The sequence below is a fragment of the Pteropus medius genome, unplaced genomic scaffold (genome assembly GCF_902729225.1).
Source record: "Pteropus medius unplaced genomic scaffold, Ma_sr-lr_union100, whole genome shotgun sequence".
Taxonomy (NCBI): Eukaryota; Metazoa; Chordata; class Mammalia; order Chiroptera; family Pteropodidae; genus Pteropus; species Pteropus medius.
Window position 1 is genome coordinate 33,001,718 of NW_024354875.1, and position 26,306 is coordinate 33,028,023.

The 26,306-nt window shown below is 38.4% G+C and overlaps 1 protein-coding gene and 1 long non-coding RNA gene across 7 annotated transcripts in view; one reads left to right on the top strand and one right to left on the bottom strand.

Annotated features, from left to right (window-relative positions):
- The window catches only part of LOC120596956 (uncharacterized), a 39,429-nt gene extending 26,397 nt beyond the window's left edge, over positions 1–13,032 (bottom strand). Inside the window, exon 1 of the long non-coding RNA XR_005651275.1 lies at positions 12,813–13,032. This is a non-coding gene — a long non-coding RNA (uncharacterized LOC120596956). The remainder of the gene's footprint in view (positions 1–12,812) is intronic.
- Positions 12,117–26,306, top strand: part of MAP3K20 (mitogen-activated protein kinase kinase kinase 20) — a 154,281-nt gene continuing 140,091 nt past the window's right edge. For 2 of the 6 annotated variants that reach the window (XM_039855521.1, XM_039855523.1), the window contains exons 1-2: positions 12,120–12,293; positions 24,111–24,303. In XM_039855521.1, the coding sequence (XP_039711455.1) occupies positions 24,145–24,303 (159 nt within the window). In that variant the 5' untranslated portion in view covers positions 12,120–12,293; positions 24,111–24,144. Of the gene's footprint in view, positions 12,294–23,884; positions 23,946–24,110; positions 24,304–26,306 lie in introns of those variants that run through there. The other 4 variants (XM_039855524.1, XM_039855526.1, XM_039855520.1 and 1 more) reach the window with 4 other exon arrangements.

Genomic DNA, 26,306 nt, shown 5'->3' on the forward strand with positions numbered 1-26,306 from the left:
ACCTTCTAAGTTAACACAGAAAATTAACCATCACGATGTGTAACAAACCACACCCAAATTAGTGCTGTAAAACAATAACAATGACTCCACAGGTCAATTGGGTAGTGAGGCCAATCTGGGTCAGGCTTTGTGGATCAGGGTTGGACTCTGTCATGCATCTGCAGTCAGCTAGTATAAGGTGGCCTCAGATGGAATGGTTCATCTTTGCTCCACATCATCTCTCATCCTCCAGCAGGTGAGCTTGGGCTTATCTACTTTGTGGGCTGAGAAGGGTTCCCAGGGAGCAATTGGATAAGCAAGAGCTCTTGAGCCTCAGGCTCAGAAAAGGTGCACCATCACTTTTGTAGTATTCTGCTGGCCAAAGTGAGTCAAGAGTCCAGCCAAGATTCAAGGAGTGGAGAAATAATTCCGTCTCTTGCTGTGAAGAGCTTAAAATTCACATGACCAAGATCGTGGATACGGGAAAGTAAAATTGCTGTCATTTTTGCAAACAATCTATTAGAGTGAAGATAGCACAAAATGTGAGTGGCTGGAAGGTACACTGCTCGTTTGTGGAGAGTATTTTGGGGCCTGGTGGTGCCAGGTGTTTAAAATGCTTCTCCAGGGTGAAACTAGTAGCTCTTGAGGAAGGAATATGGAACAGCAGAAAGATAACGGGCTTTAGAATCAGACAGATCTAGGTACGACTTAATCAGAGCCACCTCTGTCTATTTGGCACCTTCACGTGTATTGAGAAAAAAGACAACCCTTCTTTCCAGCTGCAACTGCACCCATCAGAGAGCTCCCCGTCAACCAGGTTTCCTATGTGTGTGTACAGGATGGTACACAGCCTGCACCACTGTATGCAGTAGCCCTCAGCTGTGAACACTGGCCAATGTAGTTCACCTCTGAGCTTCCATTTCCACATCTGCTAATGGGAATTACAATACCTCCCTCCCAAAGACTGTGTGAAGATTCAATGAGTTCAGGTACATAATGTGCCTAGCACACCAAGTGCTTGGCAATCAAGAAATATTAGTGTGTTTTTCCTGCCTCTCTGCTATAATGATAGGCCACAGTAAAGAATACTTTAGAACATTTGAGGACACCTGAGAGTTTCCAGCCAAACTAATTATGAAAGTATGGAAAAGAAAGAGACTTACATGGGGGCTTCAAGTCATTGAAATTGACTTGGGATGGAGAAGTAGTTCAAGAGATCTGTCCTTTACTCTCATCTTTTGTACCCCAAACTTACACCAATTTCACAAAGTTTTTGCTGCAGTAATTGAAACAGGATACCAAAATCTTGTATAGAACCAACTTAAAAATTATTTATAGATAATTCATAAAGATCTATGCACTCCAATATTCATGGCAGCACAATTTACAATAGCCAAGATATGGAAGCAACCTAAACGCCTATCAACAGACGATTGGATAAAGAAATTATGGTTCATATATACAATGGAATGTTACTCAGCCATTAAAAAAAATGAAATCCTACCATTTGCAAAGATATGGATGGACCTAGAGGTTATTATACTGAGTGAAATAAGTAAGACAGAGAAAGATAAATACCATATGAATTTCACTTATATACGGTATCTAAGGAACAAAAAGAACAAACTAATCAAAAACAGACTCACAAATATAGTGGACAATTTGATGGACAGACAGAGGAGAGCGGGGTTGAGAGGCCGGAAGAAAGGGGTGAAGGGCTAAAGTACAAATTAGTAGTTGATAGTTGGGCACGGGGAGCATGGCAGAGGGACTGTAGTTAGCATTAATATGATGGCTAAGTGGAGGGCCAGGGGAGGGAGGGAGCAATTGGGGGGATCATTTTATGAACATTATAGATGTCTAACCGATATACTGTAAAATTGAAACTAATTTAAATAAATAAATTTATTTTTCAAAAAAAGTTTAAAAAATTGTTTATAGATAAATAGAAAGCATTTCAAATTACTGAATGAAAGAGGAGAGAGGTGAAAAGAGAATAAAAGACTTGTGTTTTTTTACCAAGAGATAACATGTTCATATATGAGAGAGTAGATCAGAAACTAAACCAAAGTGTAACACAAGTCCTACATATATAGATCACACTAAAAGTTAGATTTTCACTTACCCTGGGTATTCGTTTACACGTTCAGTCCATATAGCCTAGAAACAATTATGCGCTGTTATGAGATTTCTCCTAAGAAAGTAGCTCTTCATTACTAGTTCTAATCTTCTCTCACCTGATACTCACAGGCCATTGTAAAATCCATTTATATTTCTGGCTTCAGAAATTAAATTGAAGGTATGAGCCAAGTGTACATTAAATTTAAGATTACTGCCTGCAGCACTCTAGGTGAGCCAGGTGATGCTGAGCCATTTTAATTAAGAATTCATTTTCAATAATAACACAAGCAAATGAATAACATTAAGTCAACATTGAAACAGTTGCAGGTGGGGGGATTATGGGAACAAGTAAGACATGTAGTTGTATTACAGGCTTAATGTGCAGAGTTCACTTATGCATTAGAAAAAAACATCTTTGGAGCAACTGAATGAAGTTGTAACACAAAGATGGAAATCTTTTGAGTACTGACTACCAGGGAAAAAAGAAGAAATTCTGTACTTCTATTTAAAATGAGAAGTAAAGCAAGATCACTAAGGAATACAGAGTTTTAAATATTGTTTTAAATGTTGACTTAGGAAGCAAATTTTCTTGGCTGAATTGGTTCACTCATCAGTGCTGTTTGCCTGTCAGTTTAACCGTCATTTATTGAAAACCTAGTTCACTTTTCATTTATTGAACACCTACTATGTGCCAGATACATATACACAGTATTTATTCTAAATACCTGAGAGATGAACAGTCTTGCTGTTTACGATGAAGAAACAACTAGAGAAATTATCTTGCTCAGGGTAACATGCTTGATTATGGCAAAGTTGGGGTTTCAAACCAAGTTTATCTCATTCCAAAGCACATGTTGTTAACTTGGAGGCTATACTGTCTGTCTTTATTTTTGTCCCCAAGAGCGCTGATTATTCAGGCTTTTGATGCCACAAACTAAAATAACAGAAAAAAGTTCAGGAACCTAAGCATTAGATTAATTTTGCCAAAATATTGTTAAGTTTAAGCAAGAGATTTGGGGCTATTTTCTCTAAACTTTTGTCTTTAAAATAGAAGTGTATGTGTGTGTGTGTGTGTGTGTCCCTTTAAAAATGTCCCATATATTCTATATATGCCATAGGAAGCCTTTATTTACGTAGGATATAACATTTCTCTGCATTCATCACAAAGAGTTCACTCTTGTTCAGGAAAGGGTTTCCATTTTATTTGAAATGCTTTGTCTCTTAAACCTAATGGTTATTTTCATCTTATTCTTTGTGCCTTATTTCATTAAAAATTGGCTTCACTAAAATCAAAACATTATTAAACTATGTAGATTTACTGACTATTTTGTAGAAAAGATAGAGAAGGGGTTTTATTACAGAACCCCACAGCGCTTCTCTTCTTAAAAATCCTCATTGCACATACCAACTATTCTAAATCTCTCTTCTTTGCTGTCTCCTCTTTCTACTCTCAGTTCACCCCATTCACTCGTTTGCAGATCATCCTTTGGGACCCTAAGTCATGTTTCCTTTTTTTTTGCAAATCAACTTAATTTTTTGATAGCTCTAGCTCCAAACTTGAAAATCTCCACTCTGCCTGAGGATGAAGATATCGTTTGTTCTGAGCAAAGAGACGACCTTCCTCTTACCAGGGTCATTCTCTCTAGAAAGGTAGTAGAAATGACAAAAAAAAATTGTTATTACAGAAAATAGGAGAAATAGTCTTATTCAAAACCAGGACTGGCTATAGTTCTGTCTCCTAAGGGCGGAGACATAATTCATAACAGTGAAAGAAAATCTCTCTCCTCTTATGTTTTGTTTCAGAGGCCAGTGAAAAAAGAAAGAAGGATAGACTAACACTTCAAAGCCTTCCCCATTTCTGCTGTGCCTTAGCACATTTTTAGCATGAGGATGCGTTTTTGGAAATAGGAGCCTAACAAAGTCTTCACCTTTCCATGCGGAGATAAATTCCCAGAATACACACTGATGTTAATCTCCCTTTCTCTTAAAATCTCCTAAGATATATTAACCTTAAGAGACAGTTTTTTCCTTGCTATTTTTGACAAATCCTCAGAATCTACAGTGATATTTTTAATGCCCTTCATAATATCAAAGGACTTCTTCCAATTTCTAATTTTTCCTGGCCTTTACCTTCTTGATAACTGGCCTCTCGAGTTGTAGCAAACCTTTCCATTAACTATGCAGTGGGCTACTCTTTCTGGGGACTTTTTATTCTCATCCAGCACTATCTTACATTTTTTCATTAGCCATAATGGGTTCACTTCCCAAAATGAGAAAGAAAAAGTCCAAGGCCTGATAGAACTAATTCTAATGTGCTGGCTGAGTCAACCATGAAAATATGTATCTAAACTAACTGTACCCTCAAGGTTCAGCTTGTCACTCATGTACTCAAGTTCCCATTGAGTGTCCTATTCAGGGAAGTGTCCTATAGAAGAAAAATCTACTTCACAATAACAGAGAAAATCTATGCCAGCCTCCTAAAACAGTCAGCATGATTCTTCATCCTTAAGTATAAAGAATAACTAATGATCATCATTTAAGACATTTTTAAGAAATGTTTTAAAGATCTAGTACCATAAAAGAGAAAAATAAAGGGAAACGAGAAAAGCTGACTCCAGAGGAAACAAATAATTCAGGTAACTGAATAATAATCATAATAGCAAATATTTAGCATATGAAACATGACCAATAATATGTATCACTAATGAATACTAACTCTGAGCCAGATCCTGTTTTTAACACTGTACGTATATTAACTTACTTAATCCAAACAAAAATTCTGTTATGATGTCCATTTTACAGATGAAGAAACTGAGATTCCAGCTAAGTAAAATACCCAAGGTCACATAGCTCATAAGAAGTAGACTTTAGTCCAGCTCTAAATCCAAAGCTCATGTTCTTAGCCTCTATGCTGCATTGTCTCTATGCTGCATTGCATTGAAAGCCTAATCTTTGAGTTTTAGACATCTTAAAGTCCTCATTAACATTTGTCTCAAGAAATCCATCAAGTTTCAAGTTCTCATGTGATAAGACCATTTAAGTTCTATCCTGATGCCTAAGAGTCTGGGAAAAGGTGAGAACTTGAATTTGATTGCCATCTACATACACACTGAGAGATAAGACTACTAAAACTTGGCCTGGAACTTAAAGAACACCTACGAGTTTCTTTCTATCACAGGATGTCAACACTAAAACTTGTTGCATCCAGATCCTTCAGGACCAGAAATAACCTGAAAGACATATAGAGGTACCTCTACTGCAACTTCCTCCAGAGGCTGGGAGTATTAGTTGTAGATATCATGCTGTGTAATCTACAAACTGAAACTTATTAGAGAGGCTTATGCAATTAATTTTCATGATAAAATGATCTGGATAAACTGGTTGTCTAGACAGGCCAAGGTTGACTAAGTAAGGTTGGAGTTCGATTATTCAACTAAAATAACAAAGGAGGATTGTCCAAATCTGACTTATACTTATTTTGAAATGTTTGCCACAAAAATTTGGTATAGTTTGCTTTATATTAATGAAGTGAAACAATAAGACAATTATCTAGTTATTTCAAATCTTTTACTTTTTCCTGCTATCTGGTGGAAGGAGAATTTGATAAAGATATTTAAGTAATTGAGCAAAAATGTGTTTGTATGTATATGTGTATGAAGGCAGGGGTTTACAGTTATGTGAACCTACTAGATAATTATCTCTGCTCTCTGACAGAACATTTCTTCTTTTCAAGTCCTTCTGTATTGGTCATCTTGAATTGCCATAACAAAATATCATACACTAGGTGGCTTAAATAACAGAAACTTATTTTCTCATAGTTCTGGAAACTGGAAGTCTGAGATCAGTGTGCCAGTATGATCAGATTCTGACAAAGGTCCTCTTCTTGGCCTGCAGACTGCTGCCTTCTTGTTGTAGCCTCACATGGCCTTTCCTCAGTACTCACAAGTGGAGAGACAGAGAGAGAGAGAGAGATGTTCTTCGTCCTCTTCTTAGAAGGCTACCAATACTACAGGAGTAAGACTCTTCCCTTATGACCTCATTTAATCTTAATTACCTCCTAAAAGCCCTACCTCCAAATACAGTGACACTGTGAGTTATAGTCAATGAATTTTAGGGGTACACAATTTAGTCCACGACAACTTTCTACCATGCACTTATGTGTATATCATTCTGATGGTACATCCCTTCCAATGAAATACTTCCTCTCATGTACCTACAAGTGTTTGATTTTTCACTCCCCATCAGGTGAAATAATCCTACTATATCCTTATTGGAGATTAAGACCATTTCTAAAGAAAAAGATGAAAGTGGGGAGAATGATATGGAGGTTTATAATGAAATATGATTGGTAATGAAAAGAATAGAACGTGTTGAAGGATGAATTAGTGAGAGGAGAAACTAGTAAAATATCTTTCTCAAGAATCAACTCTCATAGAATCTTCAAAATTTATATAAGACTAATTGCTCTGAATGGAAAATTAAATTAACAAATAACTCAATTAATGTTTTTGGCCAAAGTTCAAGTCTGTAAGACTTCAAAAGTAGGAAAAAGAAATGAAATGAGTTTGCCATAGGAAAACAAATTTTACTTGGCTTTTTTGATCTCTTGTTTTTTTAACTTAGAGGTCCACTGTAGAGTTATTTATGAACCTGGAATATAAAATCGTATGTATGTCTGTTAGGGAAATTCTAAAATGCAGATATTTTTCTTTTTAAATCTTAGATTTAGTACTCAATTACCCTGAAAACCAATAATGAAATGGCTTTTCATCATAAAAATGGACATTTGTTGAAAGTTCAACAAGGAAAATCTTCTAGAAATACAGGTTTTATTTCTCAGTGAAAACAGTATCTTCTATTTGCCTTTATTATGTTTCAATAAAAACAATACCTTTTATTTGCTTTTATATCACTTATAAGACACTTTTGCATTCATTACCTCATTTGAACTTGACAACAACCCTTTGAGATGGATAGGTAAGTTATAAGGGGACAACTCACAGATGGGGAAACTGAGATATAGATGTTAAATAAATTTCTCAATATAGAAAAGATTACCAAGGGCTTATACTCAGTGAACACTACAGAGGGAAAAAATAGAGAGAGGAATATTGATAGTAAGGGGAAAAAAATAGTTCCTGGAAATATTATGTAGAAACATGAAGACTAACCTCATGCATAATGATTTAAAATTGCAATATGTGAACATAAGTACTGAAATAAGTGGCATGTAAGAAGCCTCATCTCATTGAAAATGAAAACTGGCACCACAGAGGCCTAATAAGTAGGATGATGTGTGACATAAAGTGAAGCAAAGGCTTAACGAATCTCATTCTCTGATTTGAAGGTGGCATGTCTAAATCTACTACGAAAAACAAAGTCACCTCAGATTCTCTAGGAGTCAGGGAGTCAGCGAGCAGATTTATTAGAAAAGAAAATACACTCCTCATATATATTATAAACATATATGTTTATATTACATTTACTTGCTTTTAAAAACGATCTAAAATCTATTTCTGTTTGGAACATTGAGACCATGCATAGGAAAATCAAATATTACGGTTATAAAATATTTTGTAATGTAGAATATGTCTTACATCAGTGGAAGAATATCCACTGAGAAAAAAAGACTTAATTTCCTTATATAAATAGCTATGGATTAGAGTACAACAATAGTTCTAACTCTGCTATTGCTGTGCATTTAAAGCCAAGATGATGACTGTATTGAAAAAGAGGGAAGAGAAAATCAATAGATTATTGCTTCAATGGAGCTCACAACAGTGCTGATTAGAAAACACAAATGGATTGCATAATAGTAAAATAACTATAAACTGGGTATGGATTTAAGCCTATGTTAAGACCATTCTTAACTGCATTGTATCTTTAGAAAACATGCATTGAAATTACAAGAGCAAATTAAATCTATTCGACCGCAAAATTTAATACATAAGAAATAGCATTTATTAATGATCTGGAAGAAGGAGTAAATAGCATGTTAATGAAATTTGCAGATGATACTAAATACTAAATTGTAAGGTGTTACAAACAACAGTGCAGACAGAGGCTTAATACAAATGAACCTTAAAAAGTTACGGAAAAGCCAATAGTGGCAAAAAAAAAAAGGCACATAAAACTTATAAAAATACTTGGAAAAATTTCAACTTGACGAAGAATACAAAAAAAGTGTAAATGGAAAAGTGACTTTGAAATTTGATCAGGATTTTCTAATTATAACAGACGGGTTAATCCACTCTTGAGAGGGCTTGGGCCAGCTACTAAGCAGTTAGTCATTCCATTACTCCGCTATTTCCTCTTTAGGTGGACCAAAAGAGCTATAGAGCTTAGCTGTAGATTTTTTTGGAGGCAAGCAAAATGAACAAAATATAGAGACCAGGCATATTAGTTAACGAAACAAGCAAAAAACTCCCAACATATCGAGGAGAAAGGAATTGATAGTGAAGACACAATTACATATTGGTATCATCTAATGGAGTGTTTATAATGAAAAGGGACGAAATAGTGTAAAACTCTTAGCTCAGTGCATGGCACATGAGTGCTCAGTAAATATTAACAATTGCTACTACTAATAGTGGTATCATTATTATTATTGCTACTGCTACTACTATTAACTACCACCAGGAGGACTATTACTCCTTTTGGGCTATGTCTTTACTCATACATTGAAGGGATTTATTCCTTGAACTTGTTAAATGCTCTTGGGCCTTTGTACTTGTTCTCACTGTACTATCTCTCCCTCCATTTTGTCTAGCAAATTCTCTTCATTCTCTTCATAGGGACTTAGCAGTTCTTTGTCTTGGAAGCCTTCAATGACTTCCCAAAACTCTTAGGGGCTCTGATGTAAGTCCCCATTTTTGCCCCTTTAAGAGTGCATCGAAGTATAATTGCTTGTGTCTTTTCTGGCTTTTCCATTGCACTCTGAAAACTCTGTGAAGTAGGGACCCCATCTAGGTCACTGTTATAATCAGAAAGCTTAGCACTGTATCTGCTATTCAGTATATGTTTATTGAATAGGTTTTGCAAAAGTTCCCAATATTTCTTCTTGCCCAACTATTCCTTTCATGCTCCACAACACCTAAGCAAATTGGGTGTGAATTCTTTGGTCCTTAAGTTAGATGTGAAAACTAAGCTCAATGACCTGGGCTGCATTTGTGATTTTAAGATAATAGCTACATATCTTAACAGATGTTTGATTACGTGCCTTAATTTCCCAGAGATTCAGAGAGTTGCAGGATGTAAAGCACCAACCATTGTATAAAAGATAGTTAATTCTTAGATATGATCCAGACTCAGACTACTCACAATCTAAGATGTAGAACCGAGATGGCTAGTGAAAATGCTCCTGTATATCAGCTCTCACCATAGCTATTATCACTACAAGGGGAGGAAAAGATACTCAGAATGTTTTCTTCCTTTTAAGTTGCCTTTCCTTCTATTCTTAATAGAATTTTTCTGTACTTCTCTGATCCACTGATAGCTGGTTGCTCAGAGAAGTGGATCCAGAATTTCTATTTAAGAGGAGCTTAAGGACAACAACCTAATTGAATGGGGGTGAGGTGTGGGCAGCTAGGAGACTTTTGAAAAAAAATTAATTTATTTTTGAGATTTTTTCTTTAAGCTAAATTTGTATAGCAAATACACTGATTTTACTGTCATTGCATGTTTATTTCGGAGGGTGTTCTTGGGTATAAGTGGGTGCTAAGGACTCCCAATCCACCCCTCTCCTGACAGTACATCTATTTTTAGTGTAGAGACATTTGAAATAAAGGAATAGGAAGGCTTCTTAAGAGAGGTTTGATTAGGACTCTTTTGCTATTGCTATTTACATTTGTAAACCCATATGCGTTAGAATTAACCGGTATGCTTTCAAAAAGATTTGAAAGTTTGAAAAAGCAGAGTCAGCCTTGAGAATAAGCACTAGACTATAGCATTAGGTCTGGGGCCTACAGTGATCAATATAGTCATAAGGAAACAGGCAGCTTGACCAAAGAAGAGTCATATTTGAGGCACTCAGTTTATCATATAATTATGTATTTACTTCAACTAGGGACAGATACAATAGAATATAAGATATGACCTAAAGGAGCTTGCGTCATAATTGGGAAGGCAAGAGAATGCCTGCCAGATTATCATTTGAGCGCATTTGTGAGACTCCTCTTTGGTGTTCACTGTTCCCACTGGTTATTCTCTTAGCCTAATTATGAAGGGGAAAATAGAAGAAAAAAATGCATCGGAAGGGGAATGCAGCTAAAAATACTGACTCTTAGGGTATGTGCTCGAAATTTAAAACAATATATTCATAGTTTTAAAGCTGAAACTGTAGCTAACATCTAATTGGGCCCTTTTATTTTGCAGAGAAAACTGAGGCCTGCCTAGCAAAATACCCCAGCTCATAAGCAGCAGGTTCTCTGATCCCTACTCTAGTGTCCTTTCTATCACAATGTAGTGCCTTTGAAGAGGAGGTAAAATGACTGGAGTCACCTTATGCCTGTTTATGCTAAAGAGCCCTATAATGTTTAGATGGTTTTTAAAATTATTTGATTACCAGCATCAAAAAATTTTTTTAGCACGACAGTTTTCATCCTAATTTCTCAATTACCAAAGTAGAATCCATCAATGCTAAAATTTCTAGTCCTTATCAAAAGGAAAATTCAATAATCAATCTGAATAACAGACTAGAAAGTGGTTTTTTTTTAACCTACATTCACCTATCTCTCTACTCTCCTATCTTTAACTATATGAATGATTTACAATTATATTTCCCTCCTGACCTCTTTTCTGAATCTCAGTTTCATATTTCAACTGCTGCATCTCTACTTGTTTTTCCTCCCATGACCTCAACTCAACAGGAAGCCAGATTCTCCTGCATGTATCCCTATTTCTGTCAATGACACCATCATTCTTCCAGTCACCCAGGTCTGAATCTTGGCATTATCTCTTTCTTTTTTCTCTTCTACATCTGGTAGGTCACCAACTTCTGTGGCCTCTTCCTGAAACATGTCTCTCAATTCCATTCCTTCTTTTCTAATTTTATTTTGTACACTCTAACTCAACTCCTCACAATCCCATTTCCAGGGATGAGTTATTTTGTACCCTCTAACTCAACTCCTCACAATCCCAATATTTACCATCTACACTGCTTCCCAGTTTTGTCCTGGCAACCCATCCTACAACCAAGTGGACTGCTCTCTCTCTAAATAACCATTAAAATAAAAACACAAAGACCTATTTGACCCCTTTGATTCTAGCTTCCCACATTTCCCCAGTGTCCATAGATGATAAAATCTAAACTCAACTGTCTGGATGATGTCGCCCACACCTTTGCAACCTCATCTCACTTTCCCTCCACAGAACCATCCTTTTCAATCAACAATTACTTTTCTTCCCAATGCCGATTTCCATCCTTTGCTCATAGCTGGAATAGATTCTAGTGTCTTTATCTGAACTCAGCTCTGTTAAAGCCAAACAGGGCAGCAGACCATGACTCCTCAAATTCCGTAAGTATCTGCTGATGATTCCACTGAGGCAGCCTTCAGCCTGTCTCCTCAAAAGTATCTTTATACGTCTGTCTCCTTCCTAACTAGATAATTATATCCTGCAGGGCACAAAGCAGCCTCTCCCATCTTTGTATTTCCACCGCCTATTTCACATGAAATATTTGTTGATAAGGACTGAGTTGACAGGATAGGTGGTGGTAACTTGTTAAAAAGATGTGAAGGTATAAACTGGCGCAGAGGCACACAGCCCTCTCTCCGTGCCCCCCAAGATAGGGCAAGGGGCCACCGCTGAGTCCCGCCCCGGGCGTCGGCCAGCTGCCGGGTGGGTTCCAGGGCGCGGGGGCGAATGGTGCCCCTCGGGGTGCAGGCCCGGGAGGCCCGAGCGCCGCCCCACACCCCGCTCGCCCGCGCGTCTGACCTGCGGCCGGGCGCCGGGCGTGAGGGGCGCGGGCAGGGAGGCCCCGCCGTTCCGCGCTCGGAGGTAGGTGGTGCTGTTGCCGTGACTGACTTCCTCATTGGCGCGGGACGGAGAGGCGGAATGTTCAACTCCTGACTCCGACGGAAGCGTGGGAGCCGCGCGGGCCGCCGTCCTCTCGACCCCCGGTCGCCGTCCCTGCCCTCGGCGCGCGCGGGGCCTCGGCGCCCCCGGCTGCTGCTCGCTCCCGTCCCGGGCGCCAGGTAAGGGCCCGGCCGGAGGCCGCGGAGCGGGGTGCGAGGCGGGCCCGCCGCGCTCGCGGGTCGTGCGGCGTCTCGGGGCCGAGGCCGGGCCCTGGTCGCGGCCTGGGAGCCCGGCCGGCCTGCGGGGGCCCCGCGCGGCCCCCGTCCCGGGCCCGGGCGGCGGCGGGCGCAGCGATCGTTCGCGCTGCCGCGGACGCCGCTCGGCCCCGAGCGGTCGAGAAGTTCGGGCCGGCCCCACGCAGAAGTCGGCGCCCGGAAGAGCGGGGCGCAGCCCGGAGCGGCTCCGGCTTTCGCGGTCCTGGGCGCGCGCGGGGCTCCTCCCGGGCCGCCGCTTCCCGCACGGAACGAGGAGCCCCCGCCCGCCGAGCCCGCGACTCCGGGCGGGCAGCGCCCGAGCTCCGGCCTCGCACCGGGTGACCCGGCCACCCTCGAGAGGCACACTCGTCTCCCAAATCAGGTCAGGGTGCAGGCCGCTTCCCAGCGGAGGTCTGTGCTTGCGAGGAGAAACCACGAACTTACCCCTGTCCGCGGGCAGGGCGCGAGGTTTCCCACCCGGAGCGGCGCGTCCTGACCTGGGCACTCGCGCCCACTCGCGCTCCCCAGCGACCCCCTTTTCCTTCCGCGGGAGCCGAGGTCGCCCCTCTGCCGACCCTGTGGCGTCAGCCCGGGTTTCATGGGCTCCGAGACCAGCACCAGGCTCCGAGGGGAATGCTGCGGGCACTGGCGCGCCTCGCTTGCTCCTGACACCTTGTAGAAAAACTTTTAATACAGAAGAGGCGAGATGACATCAAATTGCCAGAAAAAGAAGGGGTGGGGGTGGGGGGAATCATTGTTAGAGTGCTGAAAATGAATGTTTCTGATGCGCATAAGCACTGTTTATGGAGAACTTAATTACTATTTTTGTTAGTTTCTTTAGTAATGAAAGCAACACCATTTAGTGGCTCATTCCAAATGATGTTACAGAAAGCAGTTCTCTTATCAATAATGGTGTATTAGAATTGACTTACAGAATTATTCGAGGATATTTGAGCTAAGATGATTGTTAAAGTATATTTTAACACTAAAGCTGTTTTAGGACAGCTTTCTTGCTTTCTCGAACTCGGTTGAATTGAACAGCCAGGATTCAGTGGATCCAAACCTACGAACACATTACATTTAAAGACAAAAATAAGTAGGTGATTTAAGACAGTTAACTGTCGGCTTTGTAGTAGGCCCATCTTCACAGTGAAATTCCATGGGTTTTGATTTTCAAAAAAATATGTGATGACTGCATTTTAATTATGATTTCGGTCATTTGTAGAGCCTTTGTTTTAATTCCTGCTACAATAGTGAGAGGTTTGGGAGATTGTAAATGAATATGAATTTAGTTTGTTTGGAAAGAGAGGAATGAGATAAGGAAAAATGGTCTTTTAGAGCAATGTGTACTGTTTAATTTTAAGTCCTACTGTAACTTATTTTGAACTTTGGGAAGTTTTTTTTTTTTTTTGAACTAGATCATATTAAGTCAAAAGTTTTAGTGCTAATAATTTCAGAGTAAATAACCATAATGCAGTGGCAAGGACATTTTTTTCTTGTCCAGGAAAGCAAATAGATGATTGATCTCTTCTTATTCTTTTAGGGAACGTATAAGGACACATTAAAGGGGAAGCAGGTAAAGAGAGAGAGATGGAGAGAGAGAGAGAAAGAGAGAAGAGAGAGGGAGAGAAATAACCAAATATTAAGCACGAGGATCTGGATCTAAAAATGGATGGTCAAAGATCTTGGGAACTAAGGGACCTTCTTGCCAAATAAGGAAACTTGGCATGCTGCACTGTGTATTTTAAGTTAGCACAAGAGTGAGTGTTATTGGCAATATATTGGCTGAGTGCCTATCTGGAATAAGCAGTGAAACTGACTTTGACAGGGCAATCAAAATATAAACAGAGTTATGAGGGGTGTGGAGAGAATAGTCTACTTATCAGAGAAAACACTGGAGAAATTACAGTGATGTTTCATGAAAAGAAGTCAAGTATAGAGTAAAGCTATTAGTGTGGAGCGAAAGAAAAAAATAGACAGTTGATTTTAGAAATTGATAGATTCAGAGAAAACGAGGAGAGAATTAATGATTTTTTTTTAAAGCCAAAAAGGGTGTTTGTGGTGATATAGTACTTCTTGAAATAAAATAGCCTTTTATCAGTATCTAGAGATGTTAGAAATAAAAATCAATTTGGATCATTTATTTTCCATTTTATTTTACCCAGGACAGATTGATAGGGAGGGTGTTTTGTATGTCTGAATATAATAGGAACAGCTTAGGCACCTTTTGGTCTTACTGCAGTGACGATTTAGGCTACTTTCGTGACTATTAACCTTGCCTCACTACATACAAATAAGTAGAGTTCCAGCTGTGCCCGGAAAACTGTTTTGGTTAAAAAAGAGAGAGCTGTAAATGCTGGAGCTTAGATTGGTGTGACTGATACATGGATGCTTTTGTGTCAGACCCTCCTACGGACAGCTGAAGCATCGATTATGCCCTAATAGCAGTTAAATAATCCCAACACAGTAGAAGATTCTGTGAGAACAAAGCAGCTACACATTTGACACCTTAACCCCAACATCCCAGTTGCTAATAGGAAATCAAAGTCTCAGACTGAACTTTAGGTGGATGGTAAGGAATCCAGTAATTACAGTAATAAGTATCTGTTTAAAGGGGGAAAAAAGCAAATTAGAAGGAGAATGATACAGTGGAATAAAGACATATGATATGGTAGAAGAAATGATATGACTTTGGAGTGAGGCCTGAGTTTGAATCCCAGTCGTGTCGCTTATAAGTTAGGTAGTCAGTTTGAGCAACTTTCATATCCTTGATTCTCAGTTTCCTCACATGTATATTGCGGACAGTACCACCTACTTTATAAGCATATGAGATAACACATGGAAATGCTTGAAATAGTGCCTGAAACTTCAGCTGCCATAAGTGAATAATAGAGAATAACATTATCTAGTTATACACAGAAAGCTTCTTGTTTCATCTATACCCAGCTAAGGCTTGGTAGCCTGTCCTGTCCCAAATCATGCCTACCTGTGTAGAGGTTTTCCTGGCTACTCTCTTGCTTTAAGTGTAAGGATTTCTAAAACAGCTTTGTGTACCTTTGTGTTTATATACAGCTTTGTGATATTTTGGGAGAGAATCTGAAAATTATGCATTTAAATATTAAATATTAAAAAGTAAATATGAGAAGTTTGAAGAATTTGGGATTTGTATGAATAGGGGAAGATTATGACCTAGAGACCAAGACCAAAACCATTCTTACTGCTGATTTTGAGCACAGCTTATCTCCAGGGACCAACACTCTTCTTTCTGGACTCATCTCTGGACTTCCCTATAGGAAAACCAAAGAGCCACGGCAAGAATTGCTGTCTAAAGGTCATGGAGTAAATCTTTGCTTTTTAAACTTTTCTACCAAAGTGCTTCGTTGTGGGGAAGAATGTATTCCTTCAGGACCTGCAAATATAACCATAAATACACCCCAATGTAAACAAGCACTTTTTAAAAAATCTTGCATTTAATCTTAAAAATTCATGTGAATTTTTCATTCTCTTCAGTACTGTTTGATTTTATTGAACAAATCAGTACAAATAGATACTAAGCATATTTATTCTCCCAGATCTTAAAGTCGATGCTGTAGGATGCATGTTTATTCATACACCTTTTTGCACAGGGCTGGGTATTCCACCTATGGGAATGCCCGTATTTGAGGAGTGTGGGCCTGGTTCTGATAAATGGTACTGCACCATTAAGCTTTGAGCCCAGCCCACTGCATGGGGTAATTCAATTCCATTTTGTTGCTAAAAGAATAGGGGTAGGTCATCACTCACAGAGTTTTTATTTTCTATGGTTATACTATGGCTTTCAAGGTGCAGAGAGCTCTTTGCCTTGGAAATGGAGGAGAGGGGAGAGGATAGTTGTAGGATAGAAATCTGAGATGTGGCTCTCACCTTCCCAGCCAGTTTGGGAGGAGAAATTTAGGAAGATGATCCAGTTATCTCCATTATTTCTATCGCTGATGTTAACACTGTGCTCTTATGTGATCTCAAGGGGCTCTTGGTATAAGGTTCATGACTGTATCCCTAAGAGAAGGGAGACTATCCATACTTTATAGTAGGTTAATTAGTCAAACTTACTCAAAGGGGTGGAGTGAGTCTTAAAAGCCATTCATTCTGTTCTCCTAGCTAATGCAGAAGTCTCCTACTGTACATGCCCACCTCCCATTGAATACTCTCAGTAATGGGGAGCTCACTACTAAACAAGGTGGCATATTTTCTTGTTAGGCAACTCTCATAACCAGAAATTTTTTCTGTAACTTTTGCCCTCAGATAGCTTTTCTTCTGGATCAGTGATGTGTAATTTAGAGTCTTCCTTTGGTTTTCTCTAGTTTTAACATCCCTATTTCCTTTCATCTTACGTCAAGGTCACTAGTTTTAACCTTCATAATGTCCCTTCTCAGAGAACATTCATTCTAGGTAATTAGTCTGAAGTTGTACCTATTTGTTAGCAACCAGGATGGTCAGATATTTTCTCTTTGACAGAAAATGGTTCAAGGATAGAAACAGGCACCGAGTAGCCACAGAATCTAGGGATGTATGAGCCTGTCTTGTTTACTCATGGGAAACTGCTTTCTCCCCTATATCCACCTCCCACCCCCAAAACACCTGTGAATTCCTCTTCTAGCCAACTCATAGAACTGTGCCTTCTCAATGCTGCTTTATACAAATTCTGAATTTCTGTTCCTCCTGCCTCTAGTCATTCAATACAAGAAGCCCTTGCAGTGACCCAAGTCGTGGGTTGTGCCTACTTCTCATTATACCCACTTTCCTACATTTGACAACACATTTGTGTGCCGTCTGTGTCCCTACTCTCTACATTCTTGTTCCTCCTATACTTTGCCTCTGGCAAGAAAGTGTCACGGAAGTCTGTTTGCATTAATTGAAATATTAAAGTACAGATAAGAATGTTTCATTTAACTAGCTCATTTTTATTTTAACCTTTGGATTAACTAGAGAATTATTTTACTTAAATGGTAAAGCATAGAAAAAAATGAAACAGCTGTTCAGTTTTTTTAGACTCTTAAAGTCATCTTCTCTCCAATATCTGTGACTGAAGATCCTATTCACTGTGCCCAGCCTATTCTATACAAAACAAGCTGCTTTTCCCCAGTGGCAGCCTTAGAGGAAGGAAGGAATATCTAGTAGACACAGTGCTTTTTAGTTCAATTCACATACCTGGTCTTCTCTAGCTAGTCATATAGATCTTATCTTTTTAAAGTGACTTAAAAACAAAAACATAGTAAAACAGCAGTCCTGTTCAGAAATAGAATCTCTGCATCTTTGACCTTGGTGTTATGAATATCAAATCAGAGCTTTCCCCATTTTCGAAGATAAAACTTGTAGGAATAATAATAATAATAATAAAACTACAGAACCATAATCCAACTGGTATTGTTTTAATACACATGATGATAAAGCACATTTTTATTAGTTTATTCACTAATCTATATTAAGGAGGCTGAAATAATATTGGCATAAATAAGTACCAGGGCAGTAAGCTTGGCAAAAGAATTTGTCGAAGGCTGTTTTTCTAAATTTTTGGGGGGCGTTATATCTAGGTCATGGTAAAATTAGTTTTTCTTGCTGCATTGCATTAAAAACTAACTTGTAACTTTTGTGAATAAGAGAAAAAGGAAAGAGTAAATTAGGAATAGGAAAAGAGGAAGTATCTGAATTCAGAAATAATAGACCCATATAAACCTGAAAGATAGAAAAATTCAGAAAAAGTCCAAAAGGCCTATTTTCTAGTAAAGTTAATCCTTTTATAAAGTAGATTTAATTTTCTTTAAGAAATTATGATTTGTAGTACTTAATGAAGTGGGTTGCATTTTCCTGAGTCCATTTACTATGCAGTAGGTAAGATCTGAAGGAAGACAGTGGCCACCAGGGAAACTGTATAATCTAGGTCTCTACCAAGGCGAGTGCTATAATTGAATACATAAGTTCTAGAAACTCAAGTATCTAAAAAGTGCCAAAAAAAAAAAAAAGTATTACTTTTTAATAAATATTCTCCTTAGGATAAAAGATGTTTAAAAGAAAATTGTAATTACTTACTAATAAGGTAAATCTGGCTAAAATGGCCAAAACTAAAAGCAGCAGAAGAGTGAGAAAAAATACACAAAGAAACACAGATAAAAAGGATTTAGGGATCAATAGTACATTTATCTGTAATAATTGCTCTGCAAAACTAATGGAGATATAATATGAAGCGATTCTGAAAATGAGAGAGGAAAACTCTTGAGGAAATCATATCCAACTACAGGGGCTAAAGAAATAGATGGCTACATGTGATATCAAGACGTATTAATTAGACAGCCATAATTGCCATTTATTGAGCATTGTATGCTGTGTGCCAGGCGTTATGCAAGGCCCTTTCATAGCATCAACTATGCAGAGTGGGTGTTATTGCCAGTGAGAATACGGAGGTCAGAAGGGCACAGTGCCTTGTCCAAGGTTTAACAGCTAATAAGTTTGGATTTGTCATTAGATCGCTCCACCTGGGGCCTTTCCCCTGGACCATGCTGCTGCTTGTTGAAATATGTCATTTGGAAATAAGATTTATTAAAGAAGCCAAATAATTCTGTACAAACTTGATAACTTTTGAACTATCAATTTTGAGACATTTGATAACAATGTAAAGGATTTATAATTTTTTATTTATTGATTCTGGAAATGCCATGGCCTGTGAAAAAGTGATTGGTTCAAGGTTACTGAGCGGTAGAGGCAGAGTTCAAACTCACATCTATCTAATTCTGAAACTATAGGTTTTTTTTTATGTTCATACTTTGGTGGGGTCTTTTTGTTCTTATTTTGTTTTTGCTGTTTTTAATTGAAGGAAAAGGTCCCTTTTTTGGAATAGAAGGCCATGCTTTCAGCAATTTAGTTAATAGTTAAAATTTTTTAAATTTTTATTTAAGGAAATTAAAAAAAAATTTGTCTTATTACTCAAGTACTCAAATGATTGGATTCAACCACGAAGTTAGTTATTTTCAACATTTTCAGAGTTGTGACGCACTATTAGGCTTTAAATTTCATGATATCCGTGCTCTAACTTACCCTTCAGTGCTGTGGGATAGATTCTTAGCAATATTTAAAACAGCTTTGAGAGTTTATGAAACAAAAGTTAGAATACTACAAAATTAGGACTGGGAATTGTTATATGGAGAAAAATTGCCTTTCTTGTGTAAAAGCAATTATTTTGATGTGGGACGAAAACGTCATTTGATTGAGTATACTGTGTAAATACATTTATATAGGTGACACTTATTGAATTCTGCTGTATTCACTGGAGAACATGTGGAAAAATAAGAACATGATTTGATCAGGCAGCAGTCTTCCCCCAAGATGCTCAAAGTATGATTAATCAGCAACTCAGATTTTTTCATTCTTGTCATGAGTTGATCCTATTAGAGTAATGATTTTAAAATTAAAGGAGAGAAAACTTAAGGGGAAAAATAAATATATATGGTTTGACACTCATATAGATTGCAGTAGGAATCTCAATCAGGCTTTACAGCTAGATCCATGATGCTTTGCCCAGCTCACTGGAGTTAAAACCTTTACTTGTACACCCCAGGATTGTTAATCTCTTTGGTAATCAGGTGGGACGTAATTTTGTATGGTCTCAATAAAACATTCACATAACGACGTGGTTCCATTCATGCATAGCCAGTTTCCAAATGGCAGGATGTATCACAAAATGAGTAACAGTGATTCTGGGAAGAACATGACTAGTTGCTTCATCTCAAGTGATGAAGATCTTGGAGATCTATGCTTCTCAGATGCCAGCCTTCCTCTGGCACCCTTAGGCCAATTTCAAATGTGACTGATTCTTCCTTAGTTCATCTGTATTCCCTGGACCTGCTTTGCACCAGAGAATTTAGATTTATTCATATTGATCTTTTCTTGGTTCAGGTCTCTACATTTGTTTTGGAAAGGCCTTCCTTTCCCTTCCCCCTCATTTTCCTCCTCTTTTGGACTCCAAGGCACCCAATCCTGGAGGTCCCTAATGTCCTCTTTTCCAGTCTCCTAAGAAGCCTAGGCAGCAGTTTCTGAGTTGAGATTCGTTTCACAATCCTCTGGGGGGACTTGTAAAAACTATAGGTGTCAGATTTTACTTAATCTGATTGGACTCTTCCAGCTGCAAAAGGTATAATGGAAGAATAGCCAAAAACTATTTATTCATTTATTTGTTCATTCATTCATTCAACAAATATTTTTGAGTGGAGAAGGTTCAGTGTGCCTGGCTGTGTACTAGGTGCTGAAGATTCAGATGTAAATAGAAATGACTTTTGCCTTTAGGAAATTTATAGTGTGGTGGGAATCAAGTGGGAAAGATGAACGAGTAAAGAAAGGTGTTATGGCACAGAAGGGGAGTTTAACTCTGCTCATGAGGCTCAAAAGAGCTGGTCATGGACATTAGTTGTTTCAGGAAACACACACACACACACACACACACACACACACACACAAAGACTTTTCCTAAGCAGAAACACAAACCTGTGCAAAAGTGTGGAGATATAAGAGAGATCAGTTTGTACTGGGAATTGCAAGTAGTTCCTCGTGTGTGTGGACGGAATGAGAAAATAAGAAGTAAAGGTGGCTGCAAGTGGTAAAGAATGTAAGAAAATGTCCCAGATTTAAAAGACATGAGTTACAGACAGAGAGATTTCACTGAGTGTCCTACCCATGAATGAAAAAGACTCACCCCTAATCATATGCTATTAATTTCAGGATTCCAGGAATGAAAAGGAAGAGATATGTAAAATGGATTAGTAATGAGAGTAGCATCAGACTGCTCTACAGCCACATTAGAAGCTAGACGACTATGAAGCAATACTTTTGAAATTATAAGTAAAATTATTTCCTACCTAGAATGGCATACCCAGCCAGGCTACCAATCAAGACATTTTAAGACATACACAGTCTCAAAAACAAACACACACACTCATTCTGAGTACTCTATTCAGGTAGCTAATAGCTAATGGGAGATGTGCACCATCAAAACAAGAAAATAAACTAAGAAAGAGAAGCAAGGAGATCCAAGGACAGACATTCCCACAGAGGAAAATGTGAAGGAAATTCTTAGGATGTGGAAATCCCAGTCAAAATCAGGCCTGGAGAGCAACCATTCCAGCCAGACTGAATCGAGATGAAGGGTATAGGAGGGATGTCTCTGAGAAAAAATAGAACCTCCCCGCCACCCCAATGTCTTTACTGAGAGTAGTTTTGCAATTCTTAGGAGAGTTTGAGGTTAATAAGTGTTAGGTGTATAAAAAGCTAAGCAAACAGCAAAAAAAAAAAAAAAAAAAAAAGAAAACAGAGCAATTAAGAGAAACAAAGTTATAACTCTAAGAGAAACAAAATTATCTAAAAGAAAAAAAGTCGTTGAATCCTACATAGCACTCCTGGAAATAACATTTACTTTGTTAGACTACTGTCAATGCTGAACATTGACTTAACTCAATGTTACAATATAGTTGGAAGCTGAGAGGATTTGGAAAGTGTGACATATTTGCATGCAAAAGGTAAAGGGTGGTATATGAGAATTAAATCCTTATCTTCCACAGGGAAAAGTTATTAGATAATATCTAAAATGGTACAATCAAGAAATAGCAATATAAACAATATATTTTTTAGAAATATGGAGGTAAGTACCAGAAGAAAATGCTAAAGGAGTTTAAATTAATTCCCTCTAGAGAGAGAATTGAGTGGGGAAGGAGTGGGGCAGGGGAGTTCTATTTTATTTTTTATACATTGATCTAAATAAAAATGATCAATAAAAATATAGAACTAGCATCCGTAACACTGAAGGAATCTTGCATGTGGTAGTTTTTAGCTTGCGTATTCTATGTACCTATCTTTGGTGCATTCCTAAATTGTATCTACATTTTTTTTTATGATTAACTGATTATGAATTGAAGCGAAAGTCAGTAGGATAAATTGTTGACTCAAATATGTGTATGGACTGTATTTGGATACTATGGTCCCCCTCTGCCTGCATTTTTATGTAGAGTCTAAGCTCTCTTTTATAAGCTATCTTTTAAACTTTAGAGGATAAAGTCCTCCCTCCTGCCTTCTCTCCAAAGTAGAGCTGAGTTTAACTTTGCATAAGAAATCAGCATTCTTCAATGACCTGATGTTCCTAAAATGGCACTGCTAGTCAGCTGCACATTAAGATCTCTGAGCTATTTACATCACCCAGAAAAGCTTCAAGATGATTATAAAGAAAATTTATCAGTTTATATAGATCCAAACTGCCCCCTTCATCTTTTTATTTTGAAAACAATCAAACCCCACAGAAAAATGAAGAGTGGCAAAATGCCCATATAACGTTCACCTAGATTTGTCAGTTGTTAACATTTTTTGCCATATTCACTTCCTTTCTTTACCATTTTCTGAAGATGAGGAGTCGAACCATTTTAAATTATTTGGGAGATATACATCTCCCAGTATATCTCCCGAGAACAAAGACATCCTCATACAAAGCCAAAATACCATTATTTGCCATGGATAATTTAATATTATCTAATATATAGTTAATATTCAGATTACCCTAAAATCCCAATAATACCTTCTGTAGATTTTTTTTTTTTTGATCCAGAATCCAGTTAGTGATCATGCATTGCATTTAGTCATCATAGTTCTTTAAATCCTCCTCATGCTGGAAGTTTCCCTACATTTTTTAAAAAAGGTCTTTTATGACATTGACAATTATAAGGAACCCCGGCCAGTTGTTTTGGAGACTGTCCTATATGTATGAATTTGTCTTTTTGCTCCCTCGTTATAAGATTCTGGTTTACAATTTTGGCAAGAATATGTATACAAACATTTTTTATCCACCTACCTTTTATGCTGGTTCAAAAGTTTAGTTCTTTGTTTTCTCGTTTGGGTATTTTCGTTTCATTTTTCCTTTTTAATCTGTGGTCTGGCATGGGGTACGAAGGATGACCACTTACCTGGAGAATAGTAAAACATCTTAGACTGCAGAAAAATACCACTGTAATAATTTCTGGGAAGGGAACTCTGTTCCTCTGGAAACAAACAATATTTTTTAAAACATTCTTGGCAGAGTTCTTTGGATGACTTAATATATTGTAATCAAGGGCAAGTTTTCTACTCTTTAATTAAGTTTCTGCTATAGCATACGGTCCAGGGAGCCACTTCAGAAAACACTTGGCCAGCTTTTCTATCATCCCTAAGCTGAAAGTTTGCTTTTGGAATCTAAACACTGAACGTGTGTTCAGCTTGCAGCGTTTGGCTCTCCATGCCATAGGATGCTCAGTTGCTTAGGTTATGTATATTTTGTGAGCACAAGGTGGAGGATGGCGTGCCTCGGATGCCAGAAGAGCTGTGCAAGCTCGCTGTTGAAAGCAGTCTTCCCGTTTGTCAGGGCCTCATGATAGGAGACCTGGTGACACAGTAGCCTTTAGGCAGAACTCCTCGGGATGTGCAGGAAGTACTGCTACAGGTTTTGTCAGGGAAGAAATCTGAGCCATTTCTTTGTGGACAGCTGTGTTTCAGAGTCTGGGCAAGTTGCTGTTGAATTTTGCACGGGCTGCCAGGGTAAGTGTTTTCATTTTGATTTGTTTATAGTCTTGGTTTTCTTTCTCCTGAGTCATCAAGGTTCTTTCTGGAAGTTTCATAAGACTCATTACACATTATCTAAAGTGGGATTCAGAGGATTTTTCATATCTGTAATCCAACTTTTCTTTTACTTTCTTTCTGCAGATTTTGTGGAAGTATAATACTTTGTCATTATGCAATGTCGTCTCTCGGTACCTCCTTTGTGCAAATTAAATTTGACGACTTGCAGTTTTTTGAAAACTGCGGTGGAGGAAGTTTCGGGAGTGTTTATCGAGCCAAATGGATATCACAGGACAAGGAGGTGGCTGTGAAGAAGCTACTCAAAATAGAGAAAGAGGTAAGGTCATTTCCTGCTATCAGAAATGGTCACAATAGCACTTATGTAAGCTTTTCCTCATAGAGTCAGAGGTCACAGGCTGCCAGGGACCTGGCAAGGCCTTGGGGCTGATCCACAAGGCCCTTTCCCAATTTCCATTCCGGCAGCCCCATAAATAGAAATCATTGCTGCATGTGCTTTAGGGTTGAGTTCTACTAGGGGTCATCTGAACTGAGAGGGTTTCTTTCCATGGCATGAAAGACCGAATGTTCTCTGTGCTATCCTTTGAGGGGAGGTAAGATTTCACTTTTCTTTTCCCTTGGTCATCCAATAGGGGTCGGTAAAGAGTAATGTGTCAAGTTCTCTTCCCCTTTCCATTTTTCTGTTCATGAATTTGTGGTCATCAGGAGTTGTCTTTTAAAACATAAAAAGCATTTTCTACTAAAATATAAGCATCACCAGTTTCTTGGATTTCACCTCTACTCGAAGCCAAAAGTGATGGACTTTGTTTAATAAAGAATTAACGGGTGCTAGGCAGAGCTGCCCTACTTGTAAAATCATGATAGGGTGTTGGCTTTCAGGATCTGGGATTTGCACTGGTCCTAGTCAAGCTCAAAATTCATGGCCCGTTGTCTTTCTTTGGAATGTGATACAGCATCACTCCCAAATTCACTTTAGTACCTGGAGAATAAAACTAACTGTGGCACTGACTTGCAGGGGCTCAGTGGCATTGGTAACTTTTAATAGCTACCTTCTAGGGCTTGGTTTGGTCTTTTCTGTTAATGTCCTATTTTGGCTAATTATTGTTCTTTCAGTGTCTTTTTAAAGTGAAGTTTTCCATAAGTATCTTTTACTCTCCTGAACATTTCATGGTCCCCGCCCGCCCCCCCTTAATTGATGCCAGTGAGCCATAGCAATTGATCAGAGGAGGAAAACCAAATGGCAGCACTTTGTGGTATGTCCTACCAGCAGTGCTGTGTGATTGGGTGGTCACCGGCTGTGTTTACAGTTGTCAAAGCCAGGCCAGAGGACTAAGATAAAACTGCCTTAGGGTATCTATAGGTTGTGGACAGCTTAGGAAGTGATAACTTTTAAAGCCAATGTGCATACAAAACAGAAAGGTACTATATAGAAAAAGTTTTCTCATTTCTTAATTACAAAATGTTTAATAGTAGCCAAATAATAAAACCATTTCTTATTCTGCATTGAATCCAGCTTTTTATCTAGTGAACTCTTAAAGCCTTACTAGGCAAGCACTATTATCCCCTTTGTATAGATTGGGGGATAGAGCTTTGAGAAATGTTCTGAGCCCAGGAGGGGCAAGAGAAGTCCAGGAGATCAGGCCCCTTGTTCTTTATTTTTAAACTCTGAAACTTCTAGTTGACCAAGTAAGAGTAGAAAATAAACTCATTTCATTAATTTTAGTCAAAGAAGTATATGCGTGTTAATATTTTTAAACATTAGGTCATGCAACTTCAGTACAACGAACATGTTTTTATATGATTGTTAGATATGAGACTTTATGAAACGTGAAATAGATTTTGATAGGAAAACAGTAATTGCAACCCACTCCACCCACACTTGTACTTACTACCTTTTTGACTATCTTTGAAAGAGCCAAGAAATGACACAGGAAAGCACAGGAAAGGAGTGAAAGTGGGAGTTGGAAACTGCCAGATTCTGCTCTGGCATAGGCATTTAACCTGAGTGGGTACTGTTCAGAAACTGAGTCAATTATAGTAAACTGCAGTTACATAACTCATAAACTTGTAAGTAGGGAAAATAAAAACTTCTTTTCCGCTTTGGGGCTTGGTATTGTCAGTGATAAAGACACATGGTAAATTATTGTAAGGCAATATTGCATCCCTACACTTACTACATCAACAATTCAAGATGTAGAAAATTTTGGCTAGGGGTTGGCAGTTATTGGAAAGGAAATATGCATTTCTCATAGAAATTTTTGTTATACTTTATGAACTGTGTATTGGCTTGCTGGCTAGATGTTTTCTAAGTGGTAAGATAAA